This window comes from Nycticebus coucang, chromosome 1 (assembly GCF_027406575.1).
Source record: "Nycticebus coucang isolate mNycCou1 chromosome 1, mNycCou1.pri, whole genome shotgun sequence".
In the NCBI taxonomy this organism is placed as follows: Eukaryota; Metazoa; Chordata; class Mammalia; order Primates; family Lorisidae; genus Nycticebus; species Nycticebus coucang.
The window spans coordinates 96,985,701-96,995,565 of record NC_069780.1 but is presented as its reverse complement, the minus strand read 5'-3'; the positions used below and the strand labels follow the sequence as shown (position 1 = coordinate 96,995,565).

At 40.7% G+C, this 9,865-nt stretch overlaps 2 protein-coding genes across 10 annotated transcripts in view; both read right to left on the bottom strand.

The window, feature by feature from the left end:
• Positions 1 to 482: 482 nt before the first annotated feature.
• LOC128588944 (thymosin beta-15A-like) lies at positions 483 to 707 on the bottom strand. Its single transcript, XM_053595762.1, has one exon. The coding sequence runs from the start codon at positions 676 to 678 to the stop codon at positions 541 to 543; it is 138 nt and encodes a 45-aa protein (XP_053451737.1). The 5' UTR covers positions 679 to 707; the 3' UTR covers positions 483 to 540.
• A 1,617-nt stretch (positions 708 to 2,324) lies between these two features.
• SORBS2 (sorbin and SH3 domain containing 2) overlaps positions 2,325 to 9,865 on the bottom strand; it is a 231,929-nt gene continuing 224,388 nt past the window's right edge. For all 9 annotated transcript variants that reach the window (XM_053584201.1, XM_053584209.1, XM_053584217.1 and 6 more), the window contains 2 exons: positions 7,445 to 7,551; positions 2,325 to 4,449 (listed from right to left, as the gene is read on the bottom strand). In XM_053584201.1, coding sequence (XP_053440176.1) covers positions 4,388 to 4,449; positions 7,445 to 7,551 — 169 coding nt within the window. In that variant the 3' untranslated portion in view covers positions 2,325 to 4,387. The remainder of the gene's footprint in view (positions 4,450 to 7,444; positions 7,552 to 9,865) is intronic.

The window sequence follows — 9,865 nt, the reverse complement described above, 5'->3', positions numbered from 1 at the left end:
TTCCCCCTCCCTCTCCTTCCTCTCTCCTCCACCTTGCTAGACTATATTTGTGTTTTATCATTCATGTGAGCCTATAGTTGTTTATATATTGGTTTCATATTAGTATTGAGTATACATTGGATGTTTTCCCCCATTCTTTTTTTTTTTTCACTTCACATTCATATTTTATTGCTACATTAAAAATGAAAATAAACTATAAGAAGCTGCAAAAGCATGAAATCTCATGAAGATTATGAAGCAATGGAGGCACCCATTGTAGAAGGTTAAAATCGGCTCATCTAGTAGGTGGTGTAAGGACTACACACACTAAGGTCTTCAATGATGAGACTGACAGCATCTGCCACCTAGAATTTATGTACCAATGGGCATTTTAAAATGAACTTAAAACATTGGTTACCCATAACTTATTAGCCAAGAACTATAGGTAAGAGGACATCACAAGAAGCCTAAAATCTCTAAACACACAGGTTTACAAAAAACAAGCCTAAAACCAAGGATCTCAGGCAATGTTGAAATTTTTCTTGAGAGAGGATCTCCATTTTATGATTTGTGGACAGCCTCTTTCTCCTGCTGAATAGTTTCCTGAGAAGGGAGAGTATTTTTTTCTTCAGTATTAGTTTTCTTCAATTTTGACTTGTCAAACTTCTCCACTTCCGACAAATCTGGCTTATCACTCATCTTGACTTAGAGAAAGACTTAACGCTTGAAGACTCCCGAAATACCGACTACGTCGATAAGGCCTCCACTTGCTCTGGACCGCTTAGCCCCCCCATTCTTATGATACTTTACTAAGAAGAATGTGTTTCAGCTCCATCCAGGTAAACACAAAAGATGTAAAGTTTCTACCTGTTGTTATGGCTGAATAGTATTCCCATGGTGTACATATACCACAGTTTGTTAATCCATTCATGGTTGGTGGGCCCTTGGGTTGCTTCCACGTCTTGGCAATTGTGAACTGTGCTACAATAAACATTCTGGTGCAAAATGAACAAACCATCCTTAACTTGCAGGGCATAGAAAAACAGGTGTCAGCCTGAATTTGGTCCACAGGCCATAGTGTGCCAATCCTTGCTATAGTCTGTTCATCAAAAATGCCACTCTCTGCTTATGCTCTGACTCTCATCATTGACAAAAAGTGAAAAATTTGGAATTCTCATTGACATATTAAACAACTCTGGAGAGGGGGTGAAATGAGTAAATCTTTGAATAAATAGGCACTTGGAAGCTAACAGAGTGTTTACTCTTCTTTGAGCAAATGCTTGTTTGAAGAATACATCGCTTCATGGCTGCAATCTAGAAACAGTAGGAAGAGATTCTCAGGCCACATAAACAGACCACCTAGGAAGAGAGATGGAGCAATGAATAATTTATGAAATAGTTACTCACACAGGTTCTTTCTGCTTTTGATCAAGTAGGAAATTGATGTGCTTGTTTTCCGTGAGGGTGCAGCCAACACAGGGAGGGAAACTGGGCACCTGAGTGACAGAAGGTTCCTTCCTACCGCTCATCCACCCCACTGATGGCCAGATTCAGACTGATCCATGGTATTACTGTTAGGGGCCTGTGTGAAAACAGAATATTATGGGCTATGTTCTTTACACAGAGGGACAGAGTGAACCCATTTTGGTGGAATGCTCATATAGAGCGGAAATTATCCAGCAGGACAGAGGAGACCAGAGAGGATTTGAAAGATGTACAGAAAGGTTAAATACAGAGCAAGAAGGGATTAAGGTGTATGAGAAAGGATCCAACTGGGCGTATCGTGTGTGTGTGTGTGACGGAAAGGGGTCCCCACTGTAACCATTTATCTGAAATTCCCTAAATCTTCAGGGTATTTGTGGAGGTTGCTATACCAACCATACTGAAGCTTAAATTTAAGATCGTTATTTTATATTATCTTAAATTTAAGATAGTTATTTTACATTATATTTTCTTTTTTTTTGTAGAGAGAGTCTCACTTTATATACATTATATTTTCTATTATATATGATAGAAATTTATCAACTATCTGATAAATCTGGGAAGGTGCTTAGGACTTCTTGTAATTACTCCTCCCTGGGAAAAAAATGGCTGGTTTCAAGGTGGAAATATTTTAAAATGTATTAGTTTAGTGGAGGAGTAATTTTTAGCCAGAGAGCGTTTAGCAATCAAGCTTTGGTGGTGGGTTTAAAAACATCTCCTCTTAGTTAATGGTGATAGACCCTTTTTCTCCATTTGTGTGCTAAGACGACACGAAGCAAATGCATTTTCTCTGAGCTTAACTAAGAATTTGGAATGAAATACAAGACTTAGGTAAGGAGAAATGTCAAGAAGAAAAACTGAGGTATACTTCCAAGCAAAATTTATTAGATATGTCTATTCAAGAAAAAACACAATGACCTTTGCTTGTAAGAATTCAAAGTTAAATACCTGAAAGCCAGGTCTGAATATTTTTTCTTTTAAAATCAGATACAGAAGTAGAAACAGTAATTTTCTTAAATATGACAGGCAACGGATATTGAAGTCTTTTCTCATAAATGGCATCAGACAGAATTATTCATTTATCAGCAAAGCTGCATGCAGTTGACTTAATTTCAAACCCAAAGCCTTTAAAATATAAAGCTGGTTGTGAACTTGACAGTGATCAAGGCAGGCTACTCAAAGATGTTTCTTTACCTTCTTCCTAATGAAATTTCTCTGTAATCGGTACTTATGTGCATTTTAATTTGGCTTCTAAAATCCCTTAAATTCATCAACTTTTATGTAAATGCAATCTGACAGAAACACACCACGGAGAGGTGCTTGTGATCTGTGAGACAATGTAAAGATAATATGCTGAAAATGTTTTACCTTAGTTTAAATGCAGGATAAAGACCAAATTAGGAAATTCCCATTTTCTCAATAACTAAATAGTCTGTACAAAAAAAGAGCAAACATATGTACAAAATTCCGAAGTCTACGTACATTGTGAAAAGATCAACCACTGTCCACGGAAAAAATGCCATAAAAAGTTTTGCTATAAGGTGCTCAAGATCCAAAGATGAACAGTTCTTATGCAAAGTCATAAGAAATACAAAGCTAGTTCTCAGAGTATGTGTAATTCAGGCACGGGTAAGCATATTAAATCTTTCAGATCCCAATATCATTTTGCAAATTTCTGCCTCAAGGCAGAAAACAAAACCTGAATGATTTAACATCATCTCTAAAAAGTGCCTAATTTATTCCTAGGAAATATTTTTACACACACCAGGAAAATCAGCCTCAACATTATTCCTGTCCTCAAATGTAGCCAGGATTCTGAGTTCCATAGAAGAAAAATAATTATCATAGTAAAAATAATTGTGTTGATCATAACCCTTGCTAAAACCAACCTTAATACTTGTGATGTTTCTATACTCTATTTCTATAAAATAATGCGCGGCTTCTTTTACATTTCCATAAAATGTACAACATATCATATGAATCATATGTTTTCATACAATCGCAAATGTGTATGTGTACACACAGTGAAATCTCACCTACAAGTATTGCTTACTGATACTTTCAAGTGTCTATGCTAGAATAATTCTTTGCACCTCTCACTAACACTGCTTATACTTAAATTTTGTCAGATAAATAAAACACTAAGAGTTGCTCATGATGCTAATTATTACATTTTAATATAAAATAGCAATGCAACTTTACAACACAATAGCTTTGTCCCCCCACTGTATTCTAGCTAATCCTCTTGTATTCTGATTATTACCAAAGGCTCTTAAACACTCGCTGTTTTGCACTTCTAAAAAGTACAAAAAAATTTGCAGGAAAAGACTCCTATTTGAAAACTCATATTCAGTCAACAAAATCACACTCACCCAAATTAACTTTCCTACTCTGGCTTTAGAGGTTGTAATCACTGTGCATATTATAATACGTAAGTGCAGGCAAACAATAGCAGAAGTACAGTTGTCATATCGTGTAAACCAAGACACTAGGCAAACTCGTGAAAGGAAAATAAACTGCCAAGCTAAAAATGTGAAAATGCAAACCACAGCATTTCCTAATAAACGATCTTCAGGTTGCCTGGGAGAAGAGCATCTTCTGGAGATGTTGAGACACAGCCATGAGATCGGAGACTCTGTTTTTTTTTTTTGCTTTAAATCCTTAAATGTTTTACCCTTTTTAAATAGAGTGATTTTTTTCCTGATCCCACATTTTGACTTCTCAAAGTCTCCAGCAGAAAGCAGGACTCTGCACTTTCCCCTGGAGGCCGGTGTTTCTCCCAGGCCACAGCAGTGGGCACTCTGCTGGTGGTTTGGTGGTGGGTGGCCCTGGTGATGGCACAGGATGACAATGGCCTGTGGGATGTGTCAGGTGAGTGTATGACGACGCAAGGCTGAAAGGCAGCGTAGACCAGGAGGGGAGCGATTCACAGCCTCTTGACATAGTTTCCAGGGAAAGTACCAAAGAATTTGGTTCTTCTTGAGGTTCCTAAAAATAGAAGCAATAAATGAAATGGGGAGGCGGTGTGACAAGGGTGGAATATCGGTTCATATGAGTGGGCTTGGGCACCCTCTTACATGGATTCACTAAGAGAGTGACTCCCCAGGGATTTGGGAGAAGGAAGATAACTCAGTCAAGAAGCCAGGAGGAGGCTGGGCGTGGTGGCTCACACCTGTAATTCCAGTACTCTGGAAGGCTGAGGCAGGAGGAGCCCTTGAGCTCAGGAGTTGGAGACCAGCCTACGCAAGGGCGAGACCCCGTATCTACTAAAAATAGAAAAACTAGCTGAGCATGATGGCTAGCACCTGTAGTCCCAGCTACTGGGGAGGGTGAGGCAGGAAGATTGCTTGGGCCCAGGAGTTTGAAGTTGCTATCAGCTGTGATGTTGCCACAGTATTCTATCTAGGGTGATAGAGTGAGACTCTGTTTCAAAATAAAAAAAAGAAGCAAGGAGGACAGAGTAATATGCAGTTTCAGCTGCCTGAGCCTTAGGCCTAAGTGGTATGCTTCCCTCAGCAGGCTAACCCAGACTCAGCTTTGCAAACTAGGAAATGAAAGTCTTTTTTTTTTTTCTTTTTTGAGACTGTTACCCAGGGTATAGTGGTGCCTACCACCATGCCCATCTTAGTTACCCAGGGTATTGTGGTGCCTACCACCATGCCCAGCTAGTTTTTCTATTTTTTTTTTTGTAGAGACAGAGTCTCACTTTACCGCCTTCGGTAGAGTGCCATGACGTCACAGGACTCACAACAACCTCCAACTCTTGGGCTTCTGCGATTCTCTTGCCTCAGCCTCCCGAGTAGCTGGGACTACAGGTGCCCGCCACAACGCCCGGCTATTTTTTGGTTGCAGTTCAGCTGGGGCTGGGTTTGAACCCGCCATCCTCGGTATATGGGGCCGGCGCCCGACTCACTGAGCCACAGGCGCCACCCTAGTTTTTCTATTTTTAGTAGAGACAGGGTCTCACTCTTGCTCAGGCTGGTCTTGAACTCCTCAGCTCAAGAGATCCTCCAGTCTTGGCCTCCCAGAGTGCTGGGACTACAGGTGTGAGTCACCAGGCTGAGGAAGCCAGCTGCGAACTCAGCCCTGTCTGCTACACAGCAGTGAGCAGGAAGGAGCGAGGTGGCTGGGCTGGCAGGGTGACAGGAGCATTGGAAAATCCTAACAGCAAGGGCTACTCCGGGGCCAGAAGGTCCCTTGACATGGGCATGACATGAGGACATTAGCGGGGACACTGTCACTGTCAAAACAATGTTATTATCTCATAGAAGATGATGCTCAATGCTACGTCACTCATTTAAAAATAGCACTTGACTTTTCTAATTCTATAAGTGGACAAAAAAAAAAAAGCTCCGACAGAGCCCCTCATAAAATAGAGAAATTTTATGAGGTAATAGAACAATTTTCCAAGTTGCTAATGAAAAGAAAAGCAGCTTCACTACTAGTTGTGGGAGGGGGCTCTGTCACTGGGCACTCCAGCATCATAATCCCCTGGTGCCGCAAATGGCGCTATCCTTGGAAACTCTACGTAGGCAAAAGTCTATGGAAAGTTAAGGCACACTGAAGTCTTCCTTAGGATTCCAGCATAGATACAGAGCATGGGGTCTCCTCTCTCATTTATATTCTGAAATTGACTGTCTTGCTTTGATGATAGTTTTCCTTTCTCCCTGGTAGGTAAACCACTTTACTCTTCTGCTAGATGGGAATTCTTGAAAATATTGAGAGAACGAGGGGCTTGTGTCTGCAGTGAGGCATCAGTTCTTTCATTATTTTGCCACTGATGAGAAAGCTTCATTTCCCCCTCTTTTGCTCTCCTAAATCCTCCTGTGCCTGTATTTTTTTCACCTTTCCCTCTACATCCCAGGGTATGGTATCTTTATCTACAAATGTTTTCTCAGAAAACCTCTAGTCTTCTTTGAAGACTGTAAGAATGGGATTTCCTTTTAAGTGGGGAGAATGGAACGTCTCTCTCCTGTCACAAATTAAAACTCAGAGTCATCACTGGACTTTCAGGGAACCTACAGTGGACCTAGTAAGTGAGTGGGTTCTTCACTTCATCTTGCCCCCTCTCACATTGGGTCCTCCCTGCTGGCAGCTGACATTTCCCACTGGACAGAGCATTGATATTGCTCACTGGGGGACCACTTTGGTGACTTAGAACTCGGTCTTTTCTGGTCATTGCTATGTAAAGAAAATTTCTTCTTTTCATTGAGTTGGAAATAAAACATGCAGAAAATCACATATACATACCAGAAGCAGTAAATACTGAACTCTATGCAAAATGCAGTAGCCTTCTGATTACATTGTACATGTGATGTATGAAAGATCAAGGGCCTTGGGTGGCACCTGTGGCTCAGTGAGTAGGGCGCTGACCCCATATACCGAGGGTGGCGGGTTCAAACCTGGCCCCGGCCAAATTGCAACAAAAAATAGCTGGGTGATGACACCTGTGGCTCAGTGAGTAGAACGCCAGCCCCATATGCCGAGGGTGGCAGGTTCAAACCCAGCCCCGGCCAAACTGCAACCAAAAAATAGCCAGGCATTGTGACGGGCGCCTGTAGTCCCAGCTACTCAGGAGGCTGAGGCAAGAGAATTGCGTAAGCCCAAGGGTTAGAGGTTGCTGTGAGTCCTGTGATGTCATGGCACTCTACTGAGGGCGGTAAATCTGTCTCTACAAAAAAATAAATAAAAAAATAGCTGGGCATTGTGGCGGGTGCCTGTCATCTCAGCTACTTGGGAGGCTGAGGCAAGAGAATCGCCTAAGCCCAGGAGCTGGAGGTTGCTGTGAGCTGTGATGCCACAGCACTCTACCAAGGGCGATAAAGTGAGACTCTGTCTCTACAAAAAAAAAAAAGAAAAGAAAGATCGAGGGCCTTATGAATTAAAAAAAAAAAAAGCGTAACTATCGCAGCAAACCACGTGAGTGAGTCAATTCAGCAAATGACGCAGTAGCCAAATGTGTGTGAAAGAAACGTACACATACCCACAAACCATCCATCATCACATTTTTCCATCACATCAATGACATCACTTTCTCTAAGCTCCAGCTCATCTTCGTTCCTGGGAGTATAGTTATACAGAGCCTGAAACCTGGAACAGGAAAAACGAGGTGTCAAGAAAAGAACTTTGCACCTTTGCAAAACTATAGAAGAAAGAACAGTATTCATTTTATCCTTATCACTTCTATTTTTAGTAACATTATATTGGATAGTGAAAGTCTGGCAAGCGTGTAAAATAAATACCAATATTTAGACTTTCATAGGAATTTAAACCACTCTGATAAGATTTTGGAATCACAATGAGGAATATTCATGAAAGCTCATAACATTCATGAATCAGATTAACATATCTTAACGTTCATAAGTCAGGCCTGCATTTCAATGGTCCAATATAATATCCATTGTCTAGACATTAAATGATAGTATAGAACATAAAATAAGTGACATTTACATTATTCAGCTATAGAAAAACAAGAAAGGAATCACAGCGTTAGTTAGCCATAAACAGAAGCAAATAATTGAGGCTTAACAACTCTGAAATTCCAAATGGTTCGGACTGAGATCTACGTGTACAACACATCACAGACACACTTGTTCTAAATCGCTACATGGGAATCACTAGAAAAGGGAAGATTATTTTTTCACCAAGCTGAATGCTTTAAATCAGTTTATTTCAGTGTTTTCTGAACATTTAGAGTTTGAAAATTTGATGCAATTCACCTATGAAGTCGAGTGTTTGAATCCCATGTACAGTTATCTCTGAGTCAGCCTCAAACAGCAGATTATGGACCTAAGTTCCTTCTTAGATGGTTTCTGGGGAAATTGTGTTAACTTTATATAAAGAATTACTGATGGTTGGGCGGCGCCTGTGGCTCAGTGAGTAGAGCGCCGGCCCCATATACCGAGGGTGGTGGGTTCAAACCCAGCCCCGGCCAAACTGCAACAACAACAACAAAAAATAGCCGGGCGTTGTGGCGGGCGCCTGTAGTCCCAGCTACTCGGGAGGCTGAGGCAGGAGAATCGCCTAAGCCCAGGAATTGGAGGTTGCTGTGAGCTGTGTGAGGCCACGGCACTCTACTGAGGGCAATAAAGTGAAACTCTGTCTCTACAAAAAAAAAAAAAAAAAAAAAAAAGAAACATAAAAAAAAAAAGAAGAATTACTGATGGAATTTTACCACTTTACATTCCCTGCCTGAATTCTTTGAGAACATATATTATGGTGACATTCATCAGTAAGTAATGAATTCAGACATTGGATTTGTGGTAATAAAATAGCATTTAACAAATGGACTGGCATTTAGGAAAGTAAAGACAGAAATTAGAGCAATTGAGAAGGTCAGGAAGAATTTCAAATGCAGCTAACATGAAAACTGTTTCCTAATTTTACTAAAACAATAGTACTGTAAGGAGGATATTTTAAAAAATTGGTGAATTTGTTTCTGTTGCTTTTCACAACAGTTATGTGATTCTGCTAATGCAAGGAAATATGAACCACATTCTAGGGAGCATTATATATTTTTTATGGAAACTTCAAAAAGATGATAATAATAGGCTGGGTGAGGTGGCTCACATATGTATTCCCAGCACTCTGGGAGCCCAAGGAGAGTGGATCCTTTGAGCTCAGGAGTTGAGATCAGCCTGAGCAAAAGTGAGACCCCCATCTCTACTAAAAATAGAAAAACTAGCTGGGTATGGTGGCGGGTGCCTATAGTCCCAGGTACTTGGGAGGCTGAGGCAAAAGGATAGCTTGAGACTAAGAGTTTAAGGTTGGTGTGAGCTATGATGCCATGGCACTCTACCTGGGGTGACAGAATAGGTCTCAAAAAAAAAGTTGATAATATGGAATACTGCTCTGAAATAAGAATAATTTATTTCTAATTACTTTATTAAGTCAGAATATCATATTTTGGTGGAACAAAACTATAGTATTACTTGTATTCACATCATTAATAAGAAATGTTGATCCATTGGCTTCCCTCTCTGTGAACTAATGGACTTGGAAAAGTTAACTTTGGGGGGGTCTAGAAAAAAAGAGAGTACGATGTGGGCTCACACCCTCTCTTAGAAAACATTGCCTTCCCCAGCCTGTGCCAAAGCTTGAAATTCCTACAGCAGAGATTTCTTCCCCTGTTAATACTGTGTCCTTCTAGTAAGCCTTTTGGCTCACTTTTCTTCTTCTGACCTTCTGAGGTCTTTTGCTGAGAGAGAGTGTTCTGGTTTTGGGGAAGGGAAGAGAAGAGTTAACCAGAACCCCAGAGCAGTGGTGAAAAAAGCCAGGAGGTATTGCATGTCCATGGCACCTGATTCAGATGTTTGCATCCAACCAGCCTCAATAGCAGTGGGTAAATTATCCTGTGGTTTGTGTCAAGGATTTGATTTTGGAGCTACTTGGGGGGAGGGGTGAT